This window comes from Populus nigra, chromosome 3 (assembly GCF_951802175.1).
Source record: "Populus nigra chromosome 3, ddPopNigr1.1, whole genome shotgun sequence".
NCBI classification, from domain to species: domain Eukaryota; kingdom Viridiplantae; phylum Streptophyta; class Magnoliopsida; order Malpighiales; family Salicaceae; genus Populus; species Populus nigra.
This window is the reverse complement of record NC_084854.1, coordinates 3323796-3349866: the sequence shown is the minus strand read 5'-3', so window position 1 is coordinate 3349866 and position 26071 is coordinate 3323796. Positions and strand designations below refer to the sequence as shown.

At 33.2% G+C, this 26071-nt stretch overlaps 2 protein-coding genes across 2 annotated transcripts; one reads left to right on the top strand and one right to left on the bottom strand.

The window, feature by feature from the left end:
- Nucleotides 1-9471: 9471 nt before the first annotated feature.
- On the bottom strand, nucleotides 9472-13157 carry LOC133688495 (uncharacterized). Its single transcript, XM_062107992.1, has 10 exons — nucleotides 12811-13157; nucleotides 12657-12701; nucleotides 12488-12544; nucleotides 11845-11914; nucleotides 11462-11503; nucleotides 11262-11335; nucleotides 10567-10637; nucleotides 10327-10412; nucleotides 10118-10227; nucleotides 9472-9698 (listed from the first exon to the last, which is right to left on the bottom strand). Exons 1-10 carry the CDS (start codon nucleotides 12937-12939, stop codon nucleotides 9639-9641), a joined length of 744 nt encoding a protein of 247 aa, XP_061963976.1. The 5' UTR covers nucleotides 12940-13157; the 3' UTR covers nucleotides 9472-9638.
- A 6728-nt stretch (nucleotides 13158-19885) lies between these two features.
- LOC133688575 (GATA transcription factor 12-like) lies at nucleotides 19886-21664 on the top strand. The gene is made up of 2 exons (XM_062108097.1): nucleotides 19886-20513; nucleotides 20659-21664. Exons 1-2 carry the CDS (start codon nucleotides 20151-20153, stop codon nucleotides 21415-21417), a joined length of 1122 nt encoding a protein of 373 aa, XP_061964081.1. The 5' UTR covers nucleotides 19886-20150; the 3' UTR covers nucleotides 21418-21664.
- Nucleotides 21665-26071: the final 4407 nt, after the last annotated feature.

Here is a 26071-nt window from a genome sequence, read left to right as displayed (position 1 = left end):
GTTTAATTATTAATCAACTCAATATTAAAAAATAAGATTTTAAAAAAAGTTAATTATTAAAAAAACATAAGTCAACTGGGTTAACCCGCTTGCCAAACTCACGATTCGTATCATGAAAATATGATAACTCAATAAAAAATAAATCTAATATTAAAGGATGAAATAAAAAAATTAATTAAAAAAACAAATCAAAAAAGAAAAAGAAAAAATCAAATCATTATTGTATGGTAAAACTCCCTCTTTTGGTTTTTAGGTAGTACAAAATTTGAATATATTCTTAAACAATTATAAAATGTCACCTTCACAATAATTGAAAATAAGAGGTTTTAAAATAATTTTTTTTTTTTTTGATAATAAGTGATTCAACATGTGATCTATCATGTGGGTTTACCTATATCTAAAAAAAATAATCATTTTTCATGTTAATGAATAGAATTTGCTAAATTAAAAACTATAAAATGATAATAAAATTTAAAGAGAATTTCATCCACATTCACTTCTAGGTAAAAAAAAGAACTTCTTTCAGTCATTAGAAAATTACCATTTAATAATAATAGTGAATATATTAATTAATTCTTAAAACATTTTTATTGCTTTAATTAATGGACAGTCTAGTAAATTATTATTATTATTATTATTATTATTATTGCACCAATAAACTTTAAAATACATACCCACAGCCACAGGTATCTTGCACAAATTTAACATCGATCCTGGCTCTGCCATTGGATCTGACTTCTTACAAAGTTGATATATACCTCTTTTTTTTCTTTAAGACAAGCAAGATACTATTTTTATGTTTAATAAACAAATTTATTAGATATATAGATACATAATAAGAGATTTCTTCAGCGATAATTATCGTTAAAAAAAAATATTATCTTTCTTAACCCATGAATAAAACAAAATAAAAAACTATTTTTCCAAACTGATTAGGAAGTACATGCACACATAATTCTCTTGACAAGAGCATGAATAATGAATTTGCTGGGCCATGCTACCCTCCCAATTGTAAATTAATGAGATATCATTAATTCACGTTAAATCACCTCATATAAACCTAATTATAATTTCACCACACAGGGATTTTCTTTCTTAGAAACTAGTAAAATAATATCTAGAATTAATTCGACAAATGAAATTTAGGGTTTCGGGATGGCAAGAGAGATGGGTTCGAAATCTTGAAGAATAAAGAGGATAGCTAGGTTCCGTGGACAGATTAATGAGGGTTATTCCATGCTGCCTTGACATTTCTAGTGCCATCCATCACCACCTTTCCTCTCTCATCATCATCATCAATTCTGATCTCTTGTATACATTTATCCAAACAGCATGTCCGCATGACACCCAAGATGCCTCGACTTTCTTTCGCATTTATTTCAATTATAGAGACATCCCCATTATATATATTTTTCGAAGAACAATACAGTGATTCAACTGTATATCTATTCTTGAATTAATTTATGTATTAGTTTAGATTAAATTCCTCTCAGAATGATATTGGAAACACACTTCCACCATCGATCTATCTATTTATCTAGACTATTTAATAGATTAGTTCAGGCTGGTCGATTCATTAATTACGTATTATTTGAGATCCTTGGAAATTAATTTGTTGAATGCAATATTGAGGTTGATTGGATGTACTAATTGTTTCCCAGCAAATAAATTTCAGAATTCAAAGGATGCGAAGAATACAAATAGGAAGAGGGCAGTATACATGAACCGTACGTCTGAAAGTAGAATAGCAATAGTGCATGGTGCAGAAGTATTTGTTGTAGAGAAGAAGAAAACCCTTTAAAAGGTGGAAGAGTGCTGCATGAGATGTTAGAATTTTGGGTTAAATACTTGACTTTTGATTTTTTCCAAGTCTTGCAGGATAGACAGTCAGCAAAAGATAACAGCATGACTAGAACTTGATGAATAATCCAATCTCTCAAGTCCTCCATTTCTGTGTATCTGGTCCATAGTATTGATTATCGATCGAGGTGGCAATTTCACTTCAAACTATTCCGGTCTAAATGACCTAACATGATTGGTTAAGTTGACCGTTTTTCTTGCTCCTAGTTAATCCAATTTTCAGACAAGACAACAGATCCTACTGTACATCGTGGGATCTAGAAAAGTATTATAACCTAGTTAATAGTTGATTCGAGTTAAAAGGGTTTGTCTTTGAGCTTGTTGGGGTGGTGATTTCTTATTTTAATTTAGTGTCCAAGAAGTTGTGGGATTTTTCTTTCTTCTTTATTAATATTTATAGGGTAAATAGCAAGTAAAGTTAAATTGATCTATAGCCAGACGTTTGGCTAGAATTGGTGGAGCCAAGTTTATCTATCGAGTGCATGCCTAGCGAGCGAGGACATAGAAGATAGGATTTTACAAGGTAAAAGTCGGCAATACCGTCTTTAGCATGACTGGACTGGCTAATCATAACGCATCTTGGCTTCCTGGTAAAGGAAAACACCTTTCTCTCTTTTGCCGTTCCTTTTTTAAAATCTGAACAAGTCAATACTATTTACCATGATACAAGCAAGTCAATCCAAGGTCGTCCCTTCCAATCCCACTACAAAACCAGCCTCAAATTTGGCAAACTTGAAAAAAACGAAAATCAAACTTTATCTACAAAGCAGATTGATTGGTTTAAAACCTAGCAATGGCAGACCAAGAGTAGTGGGGTTATTTTTCATCCTTCAATGTTCCGCATCCAAAGATGGACTCTAAAATAAATTCTTTCCCCTTCAAAGTAAAAGACTAGGCATACGCGTGTTTACCATCACATTAAACCAATGATCTTCTATATTTTTTTCTTATTTTGCGCCGACGTTGGCAAATTTTGCATCACGAATTAATTAGATAAATTCACTCAAACTGATCTGGATGGATTGAATGAATTTTCTTAAAAAATCAAAATAATCTAGTTTTGAAAAAAAAATTAAAAAATATCAACCAAGTCTGACTCGATTAACCTTAAATTTTTGTATCGACTTACATCACATCAATTATCTTTAATTTTTTTTTTATTGAAATTAAGCTCCGTCAAGCTCCAAACCACCAGAATCCCCAGTCAACTAGTAGGGTTAGATCTAATTTTAAAACAATGTTGTTAATGGCCTGATTAGATACTTACCGGTCATAATCCAGAGTTTAAAAGATAAGGGTGGACATCAAACTACAACATCAATTGTCTATCTCTAAAACGAAGAAAGTTAATTTGTGTCTAATTATTTATTTATTTATTTTCAATTAACAACATGTCAACGGCTGTGACGGTGGCCGAGGGCTGGTAAAAGTGGGAACATACCCCGCCACTCCCGCTAGGACCATGGAAATATGTGCCATTCATGAGAAGATATGTTATGTTGGAAATTTTTTAATTTTCAATTTGAGATAGATTTAAAATTAGTGTCTAATCTATATTGAAACTAACAAATCAGTCTACAACCTTCAATATTTTGCATTTCTCTCCCTGACCTTTCCAGGTTGTAACACATTCATCCCCTGTGGCATGGCTCGTTAGTAGAAAACTAAAATGTTTGATCGAAAATATTATAAATTAAAATTTAGCTATGGATACTTAAATTGATTTCTAAGAGGGTTGGTTTCTCCTGCAACCTCTCCAAGTTATGATTATAAAACAAGATATAGAAAAAAAATTATAAATACATCTATTCAAGATCTAATTCAAAGAAAAAAAATTGATGCGTAAACGACAATTTAAAAATAAGCATGTACATCATTAAATCCAAAAATAAATTTAAAACTCCAACTTTAATTGGTATGATTTGCATGCAAAACATGTTCTATCTTGGGATAGTATAAAAAACCCTAATTATAATTTTAAAAGAGAAATAATTTCATTTTAAAATTTCAAAATCCAAGGTTTTCTTCCTTTATTGTTAATTCATTTTATGTCTTTGTCTTAGTGAATTTTTAATTTTAATTTTATTTTATGATATACTCTTATATATAGCCGGTTTTATATGTTAGCATATATATATTATACATGCAACAACAATTCATTTTTGCACTTTAATTTGATGAGAAATTGGATTCCTTTTGATACACAAGTGGTAAGATTTATTATGAAAAAATAAAATTATTTTTCTATATGGAGCACGTAGCTTGGCAAGTGAATTGTTATTGATTTATGCTAGTGAAATATAGGCTGGACAGAAATTTGAAATGTTTTAAAGATTGGAGACTATTACGTAATTCCGATAAATCAGCAGGGACTGGTTTTAGCTGTCTCTTTCATCTGTATAGTTTTTGTACTGTTAGCCTATGAAGTTATGACATATGTCCACGTTGGTTGTAGCCTGTACTTGACGCCAGCAGACCGTATCTATGCTGTGGTGGTCCACACGTGTGGCCCCCGCACGCGTGATGACTCTCTCTTTAACTTTACAACGTGCTCCTCGCCAGCAGCCACCTCACTTCTGCGAGTATCATTTTGTTTTTCTTTTAATATAGGATTTTTATTTTGTAGATCTTTTCACTTTTTCTCCAAAAAATAATTCTTTGGATTCTTTTTCATTATTTCTTAAGTTAAAATTTAAATCGCATGCACTTGAAGCTATATATTTAAATTTTGTAGTTAAAAAGGTGTATGTTTGGTATTGTAGTGTAGAGTGTTTTTTTAAAAAAATTATATAAAAGTATTCTTTTAATATTTTTAAAAATATATAGAATATAATTTTAAAATGTATCCCAAAACAAAAATTAATATACTCATACACACACCGAGAAAATGCTCATATACGACTACATAGATATGGTCTGCTGGCGTCTAAGATTACAATCACATACGGTATTCACGAGATCGAGTTAATTATTAAATAGAGCCTATATATTTGTGTATAATTAATTTAAATTCTTGGTTTTTTATTTTTTGAAACTGGGTTTAATGGCAATTTTTCCTCCAAAATTGTTAGAGTTGTGACGTGTTAAAGCATGCATGCATTGCCAATTTAATCGATAATAATATTTGAGTAAATATTATCTCTCCGTTTGATTAATTTACCAGTTATTATTGAACAAAAAATCCCTTTAAGCAAAATTTCAACTTTTGATATTTTAAGCTGAGAATTTTCACTCACGGTAATGAAAATTCAATCTATTTTCAATTCAATTATAGAATAATAAAATATAGTTTTTTTTAATAATTTCGGGCAATTAAAACAAATGGAAAACAATATTTATCCAAACTATAATAATTTAACAACAAAATGGGCTAGATAAATAATATAAACCTTAACGAGTCACACCACCGATTAATGAACAAAAAATGCCATTAACCCGTTTGAACTGTGATTCAAGGACTGCCTTGGATTCGCTCAGCAGCAATTACAATATTTGACTTTCATTCTTTTTAATTAATGTTTTTGCTGCCATACACATGATTCTTGAACCTCGTTTAATGCATGCTCCTGCGATGAAGAATTCAAATTTTAGCACTCCTCCGAAGTTTATTGCTTGCCTGATATTGTTCTTTGTGATGATCCATTCAACGTAAGCACTGTTTTCTTCTTTAGAGAACGGAGTGCAAGACTCTGAATTTTTCTTGTTTCTCCACCAAATCTGCCTTGTAAACTGATGGATTTCTCCTGGAATTGCTGTCTCCGTGTGAATGCAATCCAGCTGCTCATCAAATGACCAGTATGTGGACAGGACAACATGTATTACTGTGAATTTTTTTTGTGTTTAGGGAGTAATTAACGGTACTCGGTTAGTTATTTTCCAGATTTATTTTGAAAAAATAAACAAACATGAAGGGAATAAAAAGAATAAAATTTACGACTTGGAAAATAACAAGAATATTTTTATGTAATTTCTCTTCATTATTTGTACCTATTAAATTTAATAAGTAAATAATAAAATATCACTGGTTATTCTCTTCACACCATAAAATATTTTTTTATATACGCTTCTTGTATACACAACCTGGTTTTCTAACAAAAAAAAAACCACCCGTAAAATTTCAAAATACTTATTTTTCAAATCCAATTGTCTATGTTCAAACAAAGAAAAACATGGTAAATTTTTGGAACATTGAATCTCATCACATGATATGAGAACATTATGTTACATTTGCAATTTTGACATTGGAATATTTGACTTACTATTATAGTCTACAGATACAAGCCAAAAAATTCTAACAAAGCAACTACGTACCAATAATTTCAACATACACGTACCAATAATTTCAACATACACGTGCCGATTTAATTTGTCCAAATACATCACTCATAAATGAATACACCAAAATTTATTTCTTATTTTTTAATTTTATTTTTAAAAAACCTAAATTCTTCTTCAAGCATGGGATATAAATTAATGCGAGGAAATGATAGGAGCAAATGTGGTAGCTCCAAAATATTTGGTCATGATGAAGTGAGGTTGGTAATAAATAAATAAAAAAAAAGGACCACTAGTGTGTTTCACAAAACCACCAGAAGTGGAAATGGGGACCACTAGAAACAGAACGCGTGTCGCCATCTTTCGGCGTGTCTCGCTTGCTTGTAATAAAAGACTTCGTGTTTCGTCAACGTGACGGACTTTCTTTTAGCTCTAGTCCTTCTTTGCTGTGACACGACGTCGCTCTGTCCCCTGCCCTTTCCTCGCTTTTACTCTTTGTTGTGAAAAGAGGTAAACAAAAGTGATAGTGGTAAAAAAGTAATAGCGATTGTACAAATCTTGTGTCTGTGTGTTCCCATGTTTTTTTTTTTTTTACCTAGGAATTTGTAATATATTTCTTTTAATTTTTAATTTTTAATTTCTTACCCGGGTGGGAGATAATATTTTATTTTATAACCAATATGCTGTCCCAAAATAAATTCATTAATTTTATTTTCATGAAAATCTTACTCGTCATCAACCCACTTACTATTTCAACTCTTGTGGGGACAAATCCTACTAACTACCAAGCCAGCCTTTACCTTCACATCTTTATACCAACTTTTTTTTTAAAAAAAAAATGAGTTAAAACGAAATAATCGCCACAAAGACAACGAATGCTTCTGTTCTTTTATCGAACTCTTAGGTAATTGACTTTTTTTGTCGCTTGTTCATGTTACTTTCGGTTTCAACTTGTTTTTTAATTTTTAATAAATTTTTATTATTTTTAGATTGTTTTTACATGGGGATGTTAAAAATAATTTTTTTAAAACATTATTATTTTAATATATTTTAAAATAAAAAAATACTATTAAAAATAATCTGTATTGCATTGAGATTCTACATTTACAGCAATGTAACATAATGTTCAAGAACTTGACGTGCAAGAACGAGAACATAAATGGAAAGTAGCAGCAAATTTTAAGAATAATAGTATGATTAAGTTGTTAAATCTAAGAACTAATGATCAAGAAACCATAGATGAATGTGAGAACGTGCTTGTTTGACACATCATTGGGGATTTAAATAATTTAAAAATATTCCATTCTTTATACCAAGAACGAATGTCCCAAGAGGTAGGCTTGCACATCCAAGGCAAAGGAAGGAGTAGTAAAATCCAATCTAGCAGGAGTGTACATAAAAAAGAGCAAGCATGACCCCTCCCCCCAGGCAGTTTCTATCCCTTTTTTTTTTGCCTCAAAATTCCAATTCCAAAGGCAAAGGTGACTACTGGCCCTTAAACAAAAGGCACGCCAAGCACAAGTTAATGGGGAGTGAGGAAAAAAGCGAGGGTGAGTGGGACGGCCTGAGCGTGGGCCGACAAGGAAATGGTGGGGGCCCACAAAGCGGCGAGGAAATAGAGAAGGACTGGACCCCATCCATCCTTGGTTGATAATGATTTGCGACTGTACTGTCACCTTCAAATCCTAATTTCTTTTCCTGTCCTTCGGAAAACTATTTAATTCTAGAGGAGAATATTCGGCGGCGCCACTTTATTGTGACGGAAATCTCGGTTCTCCCAACAAGTGTGTTTAATTTTAGCCTCTGGCGGGGCCCATTCTGTGCCGGGCGGTTCTCTTTAATCGCCTGGTCATGGGTGTGAGCACACGCCGTGGCTCTTGTTACCTCACTGAAAACCAAAAACGTCTCCCTAGCATATTAACTATCTCTGAGCTATCCTGGTAAAAGTTTATATGAGAAATAAATTATTTAAAATTTGATTCAAAGACAAGTTTTAAATTGAATTGAAATTAACTCGGTGTGTTAACTCACTCATGACCTAGTTGAGAGGTTTGTTAGGTGTACTGCTCCATGAGTTGATAATGATACACTTTGTTCATTAGCCCAATAAATCAAGTTTCCCGGTCCACTAAACCTAGCTCAGCCCTGCCAGAAACCTCTCCATGATCACGCCCTACTTGTTGGCTTCGCGCAGAGGGCCTGCTAAACACAATGAAAACTCACTAATCTTTAGAATAAAAACCATATCGAGGCCCATCACAAATTTCTTACTAAATATTGGATCTTTAGTGGAATAATTTGGATCATTAATCATGCAAAATACTTGGGAAGAATTACGAGCAGGCTGTTGTTTCCTTCTTTTTCAATAGTAGGATATAGTTTTGACGGTTTACAACTTGTTCATCGAAAAAAATACATTCTGCATAAATTGTTTCATGACGAGTGGTGGCTTGGACGAATGAGCAAGAAGCATTTTCTATTTAGGATCAGCTGAATGGGCTGGGTAGCTTTTATCACATCTTGATAAAAACCGCAAACCCCATTCTAATAAGATCAAGACCAGAATCTTCAGGTTAGGTTTGCAAGCTCTAACGATCAGGCTACAACATCCTTTGGACACGACAACGCCAGGAAGGATGACCAGGATCAACAAGTCAGCTTGTTGCAATGTATGGCAGGTTGAGTGTTTTTATGCGAAGCTACTTTGCAAGACAAGACGATCCTTCACTTCTTTGCATGACTTTCATGTAATGTGTAATCAGAAAGAACAACTTTCGCTTCAGGAAACAAATAGCTCATGATGTGCGAGAAAAATCTCATTTACTAATGGTTTCATACAGCGATGGGTTGATAGATGAATAGGAAACATGTCAAAATGATGATGAGCCTAGGATCCCTTCACTTTTAACCATGATCCGACCCGACAAATCAACCTAGAACCCAGACAAGCCAAGGCCTAGACATGAAGGAGTGATCTCGCCAGCTTTTTTTTTTACACAAAAAAAATCAAAACATCATCATTTTGATTATTTAAAAAAAAATATATATGTTGACTCTCCTGATTCATTACACGGGCCTTACCCGGTTGGTTTTAAAAATATGCTTTTGAAAGTCTTTCTTCATTAACATCTTGCAGAGCTATATGACTATATCAAATGAAAATGACCGGTCGTGTTAAATTGTGTAAATTGACAATTTTACACATTCCTGGTCAATTTTTTAAAAAATTGATCCTTCTAATTCATAACTCGCCCTAGGTTGAATTTTAAAAATATGCTTTTAGAAGTCTTTCTTCATAAACCTCTTGGAGAGCTAAATGACTATATCAAGAGAGAGTGAACGGTGTAAAAACCATGTTAAATTGTGTAAATTGACAGCTTTACACATTCCTGGTCAATTTTCTTTGTCAAAAGGAACAGAAAAGTGATCGAGATGACTTTTACCCCCTGATGTATTCTGAAATGACTGACGAATTGGAGCTTGTAAATTGACAAGTAAATAGCTCAGGATTTTACATATCCCAGAAGGTGCCGATCAAGTTCAAAGTGTCGTGAAAGAACTCTCTGCAAAGTAGATAGCCCAGGAATGAATAGAAATTCTTAGATATTCGATTCACATTGCACAAAATATATTCACAATGAGCAACATATGCAGCATCACTCGTAGTCAGTCCATGTATGATGTAAATTATTAGTAGGAGCAAGAAACTAATGTGATTTATCCATCTTATCATCAAGCATATGAGACTCATGCAACATGATATTTGAAATTAAATGCTTTATCCTAGGTTGGAAAAACCAAAGCATTCTACAAGAATTAACTAAATGTGTTCTTTCACAAGGCTGGCTCAAGGTTAATGATAAAACCATATTGGTGTTATCAATTGCCTCTTCTGTTCACATAGATGAAAGGATGCTTGCCAATAGAATAGAAAATAATTCAACATAAAAGAAAACTAAGAAATTTATGTTGACAGGAATACCTTAGTTACAGGAGGATGAGAAGCTTTTGCTTCATAATCCCACTCTGGAAACCGTGTAACCTCAGTTGCATTCTCAAACAAAATATATGTAGGAAGTTGGTCCATGCCACCTACATCAAGGCTACCGTTTCAGGACTAGCGTCCTCAAGAACAATTAAACAGAAGAATTGGAAAAATCACCTAGGATGGCTTATAACCATATTATTTACCACTTAGAGATATTCCAAATTTTTCTGCAGCATTTGGGAAGAGTCCAAGATCAACTATTCCAAATGATAAGTTCTTGTTCGAGTATCTGTTATAGGAACACAAGAGCATGAAACAGACATATGCACGCATGCACACGCAATTGATAGATGACATGAGTGATAAAATGAAAAACAAAGGAAACTTCTCTTCTGCTCTCCAAATATCCAAGCAACAATGGTAGCTGAATATGGGAAACTTACGTAATTGAGAGCTCTGGAAAGCACCGACTAGCATGTATGCAAGCAGAGGAGCACAAAGCACGGAATTCTACCTGCCAGAAGCAAGGTTTTCCCATAATCCAAAATGCAGGATTCCAAAAAATCACCAAAATCGCTACAGGAAAAATCATTGTTTTGCACAAGTCTTAAATAGGCAAGTTCAATATTTGTGAGAAATGATACATATTAATCTCCATGGAAAGCTTTCTCAGCTTCATCTAAGGCAAGTTAACCTGTAGTGCAGCCAATAGAAAGTAGAGGAGAGAAAAAAGGTGAAAGTTGTAATCAAGGGATTGGCATTGGTGAACTGTCATGTTGGCAAGAACAAACATAAGCCAGAATGTCTTTAGTCATTAAAATTTGTAATTTATAACCGATTTCCGCCTCCCTGATGTGGTTTTAATATCCACAGAAGAATATAGAGCTGCAGCTCATTCAACAAATTAGTCATCATGGATGAGATGAGATCCTGGATTGTTCTCCCTAAACTAAAACTGGTTCAAGGAGCATGTCTTTTAATGCTCAACGACTTCGATTCATGAAATAATGCACACGTTCCAATGCTCAACATGTCATGAAAAGTGAGATGCTAAACATTTGCATATATTGCCCTGAAGGAAGTCAACATACTGGACATTTTTTAAGATTAAAATTCTGAGAAAAGTGTGAGAACTAACCAACCAGAATCTTGATGTGTTCCCTTCTGTCAGCAAGGTCTCTAACTGCAGTGGTGTTAATTTACTTGACGTGCCTGGAAATCAAATCAGATAAAAGAAAAAAAAATAGAAAAGCAGTCTGAGATCCTAACATAGCAAGTCCTGTCTGTACTCCATGAAATGCATGGGATCAATGAGGGCAATCAAAATTCAGTCCATACCTAGTCCTTCAAAAGCAGGTGGTTGTGTTACAAGATATATCACTGCAAAATGAGTAAAGTACAAGACAAGTTATTTTTTCTCCGCAAAATCATTGAAGTCAATATCTACACATTTAGTTGTAAGATATTCAAATTTGGCATCCTTTTCTACCAAGATTGAATAAGTATCTTCATGGAAGAAGTAAACAAAAGCAATCAAGAGGGATATAATTTTAAGGTTTCTAGACAAAATTTACTTGGTAGGACTAGAAAGCCAAAAGCATGACATTTAAACATAAGAAAGTAAATCATATTACCAGGACAATATAATTCATAAACCCGCATCTTCTAATTTCCAGTAAAACTCTCCTAACAGATGTCATAATATAGAAAAAGAAACAAACCTGAAAACACCACCATGTACCAGAGAGCCAAGTGGTAATCCATTATCAAAGAAATGGCAACAAGAAAAATCTGAAAAAATAGCACGTAATTCAAGTCAGAACAGAATGAGAAAGTAACCCAGAGGAGAGGCATAAGAAACAAAAGCAGACCATAACATAGTACAAGTCTACAGTGACTCAGCCTAAGCCATGCCTTTTCCAAAGCTGGATATCAATATCATAATTTTATCATATCTGGTTGTATTCGACAGGATGCAACCCATATTCAGTCAAGTGCAGCTAAATTATAGGTACATTTTCATCAGATAGAGGGTCTACTCGGTCACAATTGCAGAATGGGGCGACAATTGCAATTCAGAAAAGGCATTATAGAACTAACCCAACAAAGACTTCGATATGCCAAGCATACATCGTTTACAATGACATCTATCAAAACAACTCTCAACTGGTTAACAACTGCGCAAATTCCCTTTGCACAATCAATGAAAATTCGGCATTCCAACGACACAAGCGCATTTAACAAGAGTGATTTCCCATATTGAATAAGCATGTACCATTGCAATCATGTTTGCTAATCAACAAAAAGAAACGTTAATTTCATAGCTTGAAGTTGGTAAAATTGCAGACTAAGAGGAGAGATAACCTTAGCGAAAAATAGCATATTGGAAATAAAAGCTTCCCATGTTTCATCTCTCACAATCTGTTGCACAAAATTAAAAAACCTACAATTTAGGCAACCAAATCACAAGATCTTTTTACTTGATAAAAAATATTGATAATAATAAAAATGAGAAGTAATTTCATTCGATTACCTTATAGGTAGCTAACAAGGCAAACGCCAAAACCGCTTGAATCTCCTATACACACAAATAAATAAATAAAAACAGTTAATTTCACTAAGCCAAAAGCTGCAATATAGTAAAAAAAAAATTAATAGTAGAGGGACAGGGAGATGGTGTAGAGTACTCGATAAAAGAGGCGGTGAATGAGGTGAGGAGAGAGGAGAGAGGTGGCGGAGGTGCGGGTGATGAGGTAAGAGAAGAAAGTGAGGAAATGGAGGAGGTAATATGGCTCCGATAGCGGATTTGGATTCATCACTACTCTTCGATTCTATTTCTTCTATCAGTAGATCAAAACCTTTGTTCTCTCCCTTGTACTGTATTGTGACACAGAGGAAGGGTGCCCGTGATTGGATTTAATTGAAGATCCAAGGAGAAGCAGAGGATTAATTGTTGTTGGCAGCACCCCCTTCACCTGCTATTGTGTTGTTAGAGAGTCGTGAAAATCTGGGTTAATTTTATTATTCTTCAATTTCATTACATTTTATAAAATATAAATGCTTGTTTTTATTTTTTTAACTCTTTTATTTATATCTTGTTCCTTCCTTCACTGCAAAAACAAATTACATCAAAATTCATTTTTTCTTCTTTTTCATTTTTTCCTTTTCTTTTCATTTCAATTTCATTTTTTTCTCAATTAAATCTAGATTTTTAATTATTTTCTTGGTTGTTTTTTAATTATCAAAATTAACCAAATGTATTTTTTAATCTTAAACCTAAAAACTCAAGATGGAAGATTTTTTATTATATCAATTTTATTCTCAAATATTTATTATTAGTTGATCGAATTGTTTTTACATCGACTAAGTTGATTGAATCACGTTGAGAAAATTTTTATTAAATTTAATTTTAAATTCAGGTTATAAAAAAAGTTAAAGAATTATTTTTCTTTATTAATTTGGTGCACCATAAGTGGCAAGTTAATTTTTTTTAAATAACAACAGTATAGGATATTTAGTTTTAAAATAATAAAGATTTAGGTTAGTAAGAGCTTTATTGCAAATAGGTTAACCATGCAATCTAAGCATAATAATAGCAAATCTAATCTCTTACAAAATGCTTCATTCATCCAATTCAAATGCTTGATTGTTCTCAATTTCTAAGAAAAATACTATAATTTACATAATATGTGATTTAATAATTTTATTAAAAAAATGACCTAATTGAAAAATGATAAGGATCTAAATGACACATAATTCAACTAATACACTATTATAAAATATTTCTTTTGCCCACATGGCTAAAATGGCCCAACGTGCAACAGTAGACCTACTCCGCCCAAAGCCCATTTGGACTCAAAATCCATCCACTGAAGCCCAACTGCATCTATTCTTCCTCGAATTCGATTAAACAGGAAGGTTAGGATGAAATGGTAGAGGAGGCATTAGGCTGCTCGTATTCTAGTGTTGCAGCTTGCAAGCATAATTATAAAACCCATATAGATAAATGACCTGATTTCCAAGTTCAATACGTAAATCTGATTAATCCAAATAAATAAATAAATAAAAACAATTTTATTTTGAATTTATTTTAAAAAATTAAACCATGACTCACTTAATTTTTAACCGGATCGTGGGTTGAGTTGTCAGGTCGATCAAGTTTAACTAGCTCAATTTTTCCATGAAACCCAACTTAAACCATCTCCTAAATCAACGGATTAGTGGGTTGATTGAGGCTGGGTTTAACTATTCTGCTTATAAGCAACTGAACAATTGCTTCAACTGAGCTGAAAATCAATTGCAATAATCTAGAAAATGTGGTTCCTGGGCTGGTATACGGGCACCGTGCCTTTTCCTTCAATAAAACTGTGGCTCGCTAAAAGCGAAAAAGAAAAGCGCGTGGGCTTGAAATAGAAGCCTGTCGGGCTATCCCGGACCCACTCCCACAACATTTGACCGAGCTTTTGGTTCCAAAGCTCTTGCCCTTATGCGAATACTCGTTCATGGCTTATGGAAAACATCGTGGAAGAGAGATTAGAAGGGAGGGGGGAATCAACTAGAAGGTACCATCATGAGATCAACTTCCCTCTTTCAATATTTCTTTACACTTATTATTTTTTGGTTGTTAAGAGATTCATTTGACCTTAAATAACTTATATAAATTAGGGATGATTTATTAATATACATAGAAACCATGTTCTCTTTTCATAAATTTCAGTTTTGAATTTCTTCCTAGCTAATTATAAAAAATAAACCTTTGAGATTATATTACTAATAATATATAATCGGGCTGCCTTGGATAAAAATGGTCCAAACCCATATAGAACCATTGGCTTTCGAGGAGAGGGAGAATTGAGGTTGCTTCCATGGATAAAAAGGTTTGTGAATTAGCTTAGCGTACAACATTGTATGACTTCACTTGTATTTGAAATTACTCTCGGAAAAGTCAAGTCAGCATGCCAGAAAAAAGGAAAAAAACCTTTGGTTTGCGAAGGATAAGGTTAATTTCCACAAGTAATGATTTTATTATGGAAATTTTAATATGATAATTATTACTTGTGGGATTTTGTAAATAATTCTATTTCGTTTCCACAGAGAAAAACTCTACAAGATACCATCAGCACTCCTTTTCAGTCCTAGATTTGTTTTTAATTAATTTCTCTAAGTTCTTGATATGTAATGAAATTATTATTTAAAAGTAAAAGATATACCAATTGCTCTATAATCTACAATTTTCTCTGCTAAAAAAAGTACGAAACAATTTAATTTATTTTCTCACGAGGAGTATGAATTTGAGGCGGGTGCTATTGAAATTTAATTAGCCCATTATTCCCTTTTCTTCTTTCTTACGTGATAAAGAGAGAAATCCTACAAGAAACCATCATTCTTTTTTCTGGGTATTGCAGATAGAAAAATTAGATTCTCTAAGTTTAATTATTGTTAATTATTACTTGGTATTAGGGAAAGTGACGTATTGATAAAGATTGTGGCCTAATAGTGGTGCTTATCGAGCTGCCATGGCACTTTACTTCGAAACTTTAGAAAGGTGGGAATTTGCGATTAATAATGCAAGTGATCACACAACTTTTCTCAGATTTTCACCTTTACCTAGGCTCTCTCCCTTCCATGATTATCCACCACAACTGTGCCTGTGGAGGCTTGACAGATTTCAAATATATGTTCCTTGCTTGCACAACAAATTAGGTCCTTGATTTCTCTCTACCCCCTCCCCTTTTTCTTAATCTTTTCATTAATTTGTTGATTTTTAAAACTGTTATGTAAAATTAAGAAGTTTTTGTTCTGATTTTATCTCTACTTAAAACATTTTATTATAAGATTAATGGAAGAGCAACTCCATCGGATGTACAATTGTAAAGTAATGAGCTAGATGCATAGCTAGTTTTAAACTTAGCGAGCCTATTAGCTAGCTCCAGCTTCAAAAAATAATAATTAATTAACTAGAAAGATTATATATATACAACTGTAGATGATCCAAACTAGCTACTGAATACCGTGATTTAATTTATCATAGCCAACTTATAGTTTTGAATAAAGTCCAACTAAACCAAGCATCTCCCTAGATAAGCCACTCTATATAACATGGTGCGTGCGCATGTGTTCGTCTATATTATATTGATTAAATATAAAGGAAAAAAAAATAGTAATTCAACAACCACAATTCGGACCAGATTAAATTAATTTCTTACATCCTTCATGAAAATGGAGCTTGGAAGGATCTTAGCAGTCACAAGGGACTGAAATAATATATATAGGAAGATTTGAATTTTAACTTCATGCCACTTTCTTCTTCTTAATCTTTTCTTTATATATATATATATATATATATATATATATATATATATAGACTCACACACATGCACGTTGTTGCATGAAGTGATCTTCCAATTAATTAAAGCTTAAATAAATGCTTTATTCCTAATCAAAATAGATTGCATTTGGTTAATGTTTCGTAGCAAGAGGGATAAGCAGGAAAAAAAAACATGTTTAATTTGATTAATAAAGATATATCCTTTTTGATTAGGATATAACATAAAACAAATATGTTTTAGAGTAATTTTAGAGTAAATTTCTATAAAGCAAAAACCATAATAAATATATCCTTTTTGTTTTCAATTCTTTTGTCTTGAAATATTAATTAAAAACTAATGCATATATTAGGTTTCAAAAACATGATTGGAGGAATGGAATTTTATCATTCAAATAATTATGATTATGCATGCTTAAATTATCCTAGTGAAAATCAAATTACGAAGACTCACCCCTTCCCACGTGACAGGTGACAAGAAGGAAGCAACACATGTGTATTACCCTCAACTCACGTGACCGTCCGGCACGTGCAATCACGTTAGCGTAAAACTATTAAAAGAACCTTGCATGGGCATGGTCGAAGCATCCATCAAAACAAAGGGAAGATACCGCGGATGACCGACACGTGTCATTGACCACCGTCAGTTTTGGCTTTTGAGTTTTGACAGGAGCCAAGCACTCACATGGTTCCTGACACCTCCGTCTACCTCTATCACGTGCATGTTGGACCCAATACATGCAATAAATACTTATAAAATACAGCAATATAATGAAAGTAAATGAGAAAAAATAAAAATAAAAATCTCTGATACATGAAACCCTCCACGCCAAGCAACGGCCCTGGTTCTCTCTCTCTTTTTCAGGCTTTCCTTTAAATCCAAGCATAAAAAAGTAAAAATAAAAAGAAAAAAATAAAAAAGAAAAAGAAAAATATTTCAACATATATAGCATTAAATAGGAGCTCTAAACCTTATCCATAGTTAGAAGCAGCTCCTATTGGGATCGATGACATCCACTATTATCTTGCCCACACTCCTCGATGTTTGCCACGTGGTACAGAAGCAGCCTTCATCAGTGTGTTTTGCTTTCACCTTTTTTATTTCAAAATTATTTTGGAAAATATTTTTATTAATGAGGTTATAATATTTCAAAATCCAAATGAATAATTAAAAAAGTTTCTGCTTGAAGGCTCTACATACCTCCCTAATGGGGATAACCCTAGAGATGGGAGCAGTTAATGGTTTGAAAAACGACATATTAGGCTTCAGTCGTGTCATATCTACTGTTAGTAGAATTTCCAACCTGCAGATTAATAAACAGCCAGTAAAATACCTCATTTATATATATATATATATATATATATATATAAAATAATGAATCTAACCATCATAAAAAAAACTAATCAATTTAAAACTAAAAACATAGTTATTAGACAAAATTCAATGTCTGAATCACGAATTTTGATATTATTTTAGTTTTTTAGTAAAATAATAAATTTATTGATAGAAATAAAAAAAACTTATTACAATTAATTTGATTATATTTTACTCAAGTTTCATCGAATTAATCTTTAAACCAGTTTGAATTTGGCTTGAATTATACTATAATTGTCTAGAGTAGACTGAAATTTAATAAATTCAAAGCAATAAAATATAATTTAGTTTAACAAGCAAATGGCACTCAGGTTTAAGAAGCTGAACAATAAAAAGAAATAATTTTACTTTACATTATTAATAGAGGAATATTCAAAAGTAAAAAAATCAAAGATATGTCTTTTCTTTTTATTAATTAACGAAATTTTCTTTAAAAAAATTCCAAGAACTTGAGTCATTTCACATACAATTTCTTCTTTAAAAAAAAAAGTAGGAATATTTAATATATCACTAATACATTAAGTGATAAACATGAAAATCCATGTAATTTTCTGAGGAAGAAAAGGGGGTCAAATTACGTTAGACAAAATCTTACATGATCTACCCATAACGACGGGTCTCAATTTTACCCTTTTTTCTGTTCTAGAAACTTTCTAATAAATAGCAACGTTTTTAGTTATGTTTAGACAACAAAGTAACAAATTAAGAACGTGTGCAAAATGAAATTACAACGTTAATAATGCAAGCCCATGTCTATTAGCTATAGACTCGTTCGTAGTCCTCTTACGTTGGGAAGATCATGATCTTCATCAAGTTTAGCTGTAATCACTGTGCTTAGAGACGGGGTTTGAATTAAAAAATGGTAAACTTGGAGGCTGCTGCTCAAGCTTAAGCGACAAACCTGCTGATTGGTTCTTAAGCGGTGGAACTTGAAACACTTGATTAATGACCGTCTGGTACTGACTTTTCACCTATTTTTTAGTTTGTTTTAAAATTTTGTTTATCTTGTAAAAAATATTAAATTAATAATTTTTTTTATGTTTTTTAAATAATTTTGATGAGTTAATGTAAAAATAAAAAAAATATTGTAATGAATTTTCAAGTAAAAAACACTTTAAAAAATATCACGCACCACAACACTAAACATGCACTGAGATGCCGTTTGGAATTGCATTCCAAATAATGTTTTATGAACATTTTAATTTTTTTATTTAAAATTAATTTTTTATGTTTCCAAATTTCCTTTCATGTGCTGATTAAAAAATATATATTTTTCAGTAAAAATTACTTAAAAAAACAATAATTAACACAGTCTCAAACACTAAATAACTCTAATTGTAATTATTTAATTTCTTAACCACCAGTTTACACCATCTATCTTTTTAATACTTTACAGTGATACCCTTTGAAGTGTTTGACATAATTGTCGTAGGGAGTGCCGTGGCAGTAGTTAGCTAGCTGGTATTCTAAGCAACGGTGCATGATGATTCATTGCGGTATGCCTTGTGATAAGTGTTGTACTAGTAGCGTACCACTACTTGATCATCATCGCTATGCACGTGCGGTTGATATCAGCACCATCATCTTACGTGGGCCATGGAACGGCTAAGATTGACCTTCTCTCTCCACCACAAAATCAATAAATCAATTTATATATGCCTTTTTATTTATTTTAAAATTCAATCATGAGTATTTCTTGTTCGAAAATGCAGACATGCATTGAGATTTTACATGCACGATTATTTGTCTGAATTTCTAAAAATAATTTTTTCATAAATATTTAATAATCCTCAAAATCAATCTTTAAATATTATATAAAGCTAAAATAATTAATAATCGTTGATAAGCTGTACGATAATGAATTTGTTTATAAACTTTTTATACTTTGAATAGGGTTTAATTTGCAAAATTAAAAGGGAGACAACCGGTAAATTAACTAGAAATAAAGGTATCAAAAAGCAAAAGGACACTAAAGTAAATTCATGGAGGATTTTCCTTTAACTAAATTAAAGTCTTTTTCTTTATAATTTTTTATTACCACTTATTTTTCACTTTTTCCTCCCCTCCTCCGCAACCAAAATCTTTGATTTTGTCCTCGTCAAAATCCTCAGTCCTCCATTTTAGCTGTCCCCTTCAAACGCAAATAAACCCCCTCTCTCTCATCAAAAACCACCACAACAACAACTCTCTCTGTCTCTCTACACAACACAAATTAACGTTTCCATTTCCCTTGCACAACTACTACACTCTAGCTCTTAACCTTAATTCCTGACCCCCTTTAATCTGTCTTAAACGACAAAGGATCGGAAGAGCCAGAATATTAGACCATGGAAGCACCGGAATTGTATGGGACAACTGGGTTTTGCAGCTCACAATTCACAAGTAATGAAAAGCACCACTCTCTGGACTCTAATAAGTCCATTGGTGGTGGTGACCATTTCATTGTTGAAGACCTTTTGGACTTCTCCAATGAAGATGAGGATGCCATGGTAACTGACCCTAGTAATAACAATATCGTCACTCCCGCCACCAACTCCACGGACTCTTCCACTGTGACTTTCGTTGATAGCTGCAATTCCTCCTCTTTCTCGGGCTGTGAGCCTTCAGGCTTTAACGGCGATATTGGGTCCCACTACACCAATAATTTCTCTCATCATGACGTTCATCTTGGCAGCGAGCTTTGCGTGCCGGTAATTCCTTACTTTCATGCACGAGCATGACGACATTGACTCTCCTTTTTTCTTCTTCCCTTTTGTTTTATTGAAGGAATTGTGCAAGAGGAGGGTAAAAGAATCCCATTAATTTGCTAATTATGGTTTCTATTCTTATGTTCAGTATGATGATTTAGCGGAGCTAGAATGGCTTTCGAATTTTGTGGAGGAATCCTTTTCCAGCGAAGACTTGCAAAGGCTTCAGCTTATTTCCGGCATGAAAGCTCGGCCTGACGAATCATCCGAGACTCGACACTTCCAAACTGATGACAATAACAATGGCAATGTCTCCAATATTTGTAACAACAACACAATGTTCAATCCTGAAATGGCAGTCCCAGCTAAGGCTCGGAGCAAACGGTCTCGGGCAGCACCAGGCAATTGGGCCTCACGGCTTCTCGTACTCTCGCCTACGACTTCATCATCCGAGCCTGAGATTATTCCTGGCTCGACCCAACATCCCAATTCTGGGAAAAAGACAATTAAGGGTGCGGCGGGGCTGAAGAAAAGAGACGGTGATGTTGAAGGTGGTGATGGTCGCAAGTGCCTGCATTGTGCGACGGATAAGACGCCGCAGTGGCGGACTGGACCCATGGGGCCTAAGACGCTTTGCAATGCGTGTGGTGTAAGGTACAAATCGGGGCGGCTTGTACCTGAGTACCGGCCAGCAGCTAGCCCAACGTTCATGCTTACGAAACACTCAAATTCGCACCGTAAGGTGCTTGAGCTAAGGCGACAGAAGGAGATGGTAAGGGCTGAGCAGCAACACCAGCACCAGCAATATCTTCATCACCATCAGAATATGGTGTTTGATGTATCCAACGGTGGTGACGATTACTTGATTCACCAACATGTGGGACCCGATTTTAGGCAGATGATCTAGCAGTAGGGGCGCAGTTTATGATCAGGTGGGGTCTTGAGAGTTTAATTAGTGGCGAAATTCATTAGTGAATTTCGTTATTTTTTTTCTTATTTGGTAGGGGCTAATTTTCCCTAACTCTTTTTTTTTCCCTTCAATTTCTTTAGTTAATTATATTTTGTTGGAGTTTTTCCTTTTCTTTGCTAAAATTGACAAAACTCTTGGGAAACTCAATTTTTCCATAATTCAAGTAATTTCTTTTTTAATTAAACTCGATCGTTACTTAGATTTTTCCTTTTTATCCATCGTTATAATTTCAATTCATCATAAGAGAATTTCCTGCTATAATTTTTAATTATCCAATTCTTATTCCATCTAAAAAAACCCCTTTTTTTCTCAACCATGCATCCCCTTTTTATTTTTTTTAAAAATTATAAGTCCTGGACTCGAATTTTCCCTCCATGTGAAAAAAATTAAAAAAGAAGAAGAAGAGATTACCACTATAAGGTATTCAATTTGGTCATTAATGTGTTCTTGCTTTGACTTGCTCCTTACAATTGATAATTAATCACCACACTTACACTAAGTCAGGACAGAATAATTAACCTTTAGCCCTCCAAAAGAAGAAGAAGAAAGAGTGAGTATGTAAAAGCAAGCAATCAAAGAATGGAGTGTTCGTAAATTCAAATGTTTTTTTTTTTTTAATTAATTATTCAAGATATGGACACCCATAAATGGTGCCACATTGCGTGGTGAACGTGAACATCCTTAATTGTTCCCTTAAAGAAAGGTAAATCAGGTTGTTACAATGGCATGTCATATGAAACAATTGATCGTCTTCTCTCGAACAATTTTTCTGAGATTATGACCTTCTTGACATGGATGTTCTCTTTGTTGGTAATGTGTCGTTTAGGAGCTTGCTAGCTAGCTAGCTATAGCTACCTCATTTTTTCAACCCTTTAATGCAAGAAATTCTTGAACAAGCACGTCTTTTGACATCTCCTTCCTCCATGGGGCAAGTGAGCATGCCAAAGACGAGAGAGATGTTGACCCTCGGAAAGGCTCCTCCTCTCTGCTGCTCAACCTGGCGTGACATTTCATGTTTTACGATACAAGGGCAACCACCACCGCAACCACCATTAAAGTAACTCGTGCCTAGATGTTTCAACTATGTATGTGCAACTTTATCATATGAACCCGTCGAATAAAGAGTGGAGATGTGGGGCGAGGTAAGGTAAGGTTTGCGATTGAAGCTGAATGGGCTAAAGAAACTCAAATTTGTGTGCTGTTTAAGAAAACTTGCAAACCATGTGACAACTCGAGTTATCATTTGACCTTTTCACTTTTGATTGACATCTTAACATCTCTCTAGGTGGTAGGTCTCCAACCTAGCCTTTTTACTTTGAACACAATATATATTAATGTAGTGCTCCTTTTTTATTACCCTATTTTTTATATATATATATATATTTCCACGATATATATATATATATATAAGAATGAGTCTCTTAGAAAAAAGAGCGAATTAATCAAGAGATATATGCATGTAAGCAAGCATGAATAATGTAGAGTTTGTGCAATCTTGGGATGAATTAAATCAAGTAAAATTCGTCTAGTGACTATTTGTCATAGTTGTAAGAATTATCGGTAACTGATTTAAGATAGGATGTAAGTTACGAGAATAAAGAGTTAATTCACGGATCATAATGTTAACTTGAATTAACTATTTTTAATAAAATAATATTTTTTGTTTGTAAAATAAGTTTCTTCATCGATGTTGACATGATTTATAATTTAATGGGGTTTGATCAATTTAACTGGGTTTTATTAAGTTAATATCTAAGTATATTTTAATTAAAAAAATCCAATTCTAAAGTGTGTTTGACATTACGTTTTGAAAGTTTTTTTTTTTAATTTTTAAAATTTTTTATTTTTTTAAATTAATATATTTTTGATGTTTTTAAATATTTTGATGTGTTAATGTTAAAAATAATTTTTAAAAAATAAAAAAAATATTATTTTAATATATTTAAAAATAAAAAACACTTTAAAAATTAATCAGTAAAATCTCCCCATCATGTTTTCCAATCTCATATTTCTTGTGTTAAACCGTTATGTCCTATCAATATTATTACTGTCAATATATTGAGCATGAATTTCAGTGAAAAATCTAGCTCGGTATAGCCAGTGGGTTGGGGATTAGCCAATTCCAGAGAATGTTAGAAAGCAAGGCAGATTCGTTAACAGATTTTTCACACCGTTTTTGGAAACTTGAAATCCAGCTGGCGATTTATTAATATTTTTTTGCATGAGTTTCCACAACTTAGAACTTCGAGAAATTTAAAACCACCAGTACGCACCTTTCAGGACCCATTCATTTAGCAGCGTCATCAAAAACCTCATTTTCTAGCACTATAAAATTTTGTTTGACTTTTATAATCCTAGATAGAAGAAGCTAGCTTTATTACATCTTCTTTGAAAGTGAGCCCGCCATGGTTTGCCCCCACATCCAGACTTTGAACTGTCTCTCTAATGGCTCACTGGATTATCCTGAACGTGCAAGCGACTAACTTGTTTGATATTAGCTGGGTCAGATTTGGGTTATGGAGGAAAAAGGGATTCTTATTCCAAGAAGGAAAAAAAAATTCAAACTAATAATTTTTTTCTGAGAATTCCTCGAGTTTTCTGTATGCTTTGGTGCAGGATGCTATTCACAAGAACAAATATTGTACATGTGAATGAAGATTGTGATGCAAAGAATAAAGCTACATATGATGCCAAGAAATACAAGAAAAAAGAGTATATATTAAGGGGTTAGTGAAATTAGTTGATGAGGCTCCAGTATTATATGCACGATCCTAGGCAGCACTGATCCATAGAGCTGTTGCTAAGATGATATGTTGTCTTCGATCAGATAACTATTAGTAAAATTAATTATTTCACTACGCTAGCTACCATGTCCACTTTAGTTTACTTCTTTTAATGAACAATTTGTCTTGTTTTCCAAAGAACGAAATTAAAATTGGGAAAAGACTAATATATTACTGTTTCAAGGGAAGCAATGTTTGCGGTGCTCACATGCTGTAGTCAGTAGTTTATGATGCCTTCACAAATCCAAACACACAGAGACCACTCTGTGCATCCTCACAGCCAGTTTTATTCTAAAAGCTGCCAAATTATATGTATAAATTACCATCTTTAGTGGGTTGCCTTGCAATACAAGGTTATCTGATTGTTGTAAGAGGAAGCCTTGACTGTTATAGCTTGGAATTTTATTTGATTACATATATAGAAACTTAACGGATCATATCAAGTACAATTTACATGCGTTTATCAGTCTTCAAATCCAGTACTGCTATGCTTGTCTTCCATTGAAGTAAATTGATGGTCCAAGGCTCAACACATAAAGCTTTGTAATGCTTATATACTTCTCTGCAGGGACAGCCTATTTCATGGTGTTTTAATATGAGATGTTCCCTTACAGAAAGCACGTGCACTTTGCAGAGGAGGATGATTCATGGATAACAAATGCATGATTATTTAGCAGGTGGAGCAGGTTTAGTAATGTTTTTAATGAATAAACGCCGTTCATCACAGGTAATCTTGCTGTTTAATAATAAGAATGAAGTCGTATTTTAGTCAAGGCTTCTGAGCATTCTCATGTGAGGATGCTGATTCTTATTCCTTCCGGGTGAGAGAAAAGAAATGATTATACTGTAAAAAGTCTGTCATAGCAGAGTATTGCTGAAAAATTTCTAATTTACGTTCTTGAATATATTATTTAGTCGCCATTAATGTAACTATGCTATTGAATTTGAATAAAGAACCAAAAATCCACAAATGATTCTGATGTGGGATAAAACTTCTCCTAAGACGAGTTATTTTTTCCCCTACATGGTACGTATATCTCAGTTATGGGAGACTTAAGTTGTGTTTGGTTAATATTGTTGGACAAAAATGTGTTTAGTTTGAGAAACAAAGGTAGTGTTTGGGATTATAATAGCTTTTATTTTTAGATGTTTTTTAAAAGTATGTTTCACATGAAAAAAAATTATTAAATTGATGTTTTTTTAGTGTTTTTTTGATAATTTTAATGTGTTTATATTAAAAATTAAAAAAATAATAGACGACAGGAAACGCCATCTAAAAACTTATCATTCAATATTATAGGGTAATAATGCGGGAAGAAACCCATTTAATACCTGAGCTAAGACTCGAATTATTCTCTTAAAAGAAGTGAAGATTGATTTATTAGCTAGCTAGATGTGTTTGATAAGTACTATGTTAATGAAAAAAATAAGTTTCAAATGTCTTCGAAGTTACTCAATGGAATGAAAAGCATCTTCACACTCTTAAATGACAATCAAGAAAGGTTCCACATCAGAACCTTTGAATAGACGGGCTACCATGCATGGGGGTTATTTTCATGTTCATTGTTAAAGGGTCTGTCTCCTTTGTATAACAATTTCTGACAATGACTTGGCATGCCTTTTAACATGATATAGTATTCCTCAGTTGCCCTAACATGTGAATCAACAACTCACCAATTTGTGCAAACATCACGTATCCTTGGTGGTTTTCATCATTTGTGCTCATCAAGTCATAGCAGAATTCATTCGTGAAGGAATAACCATGCTTGAATGAAGATTATTCAGATATAGAGTTTCCTCATATGAGA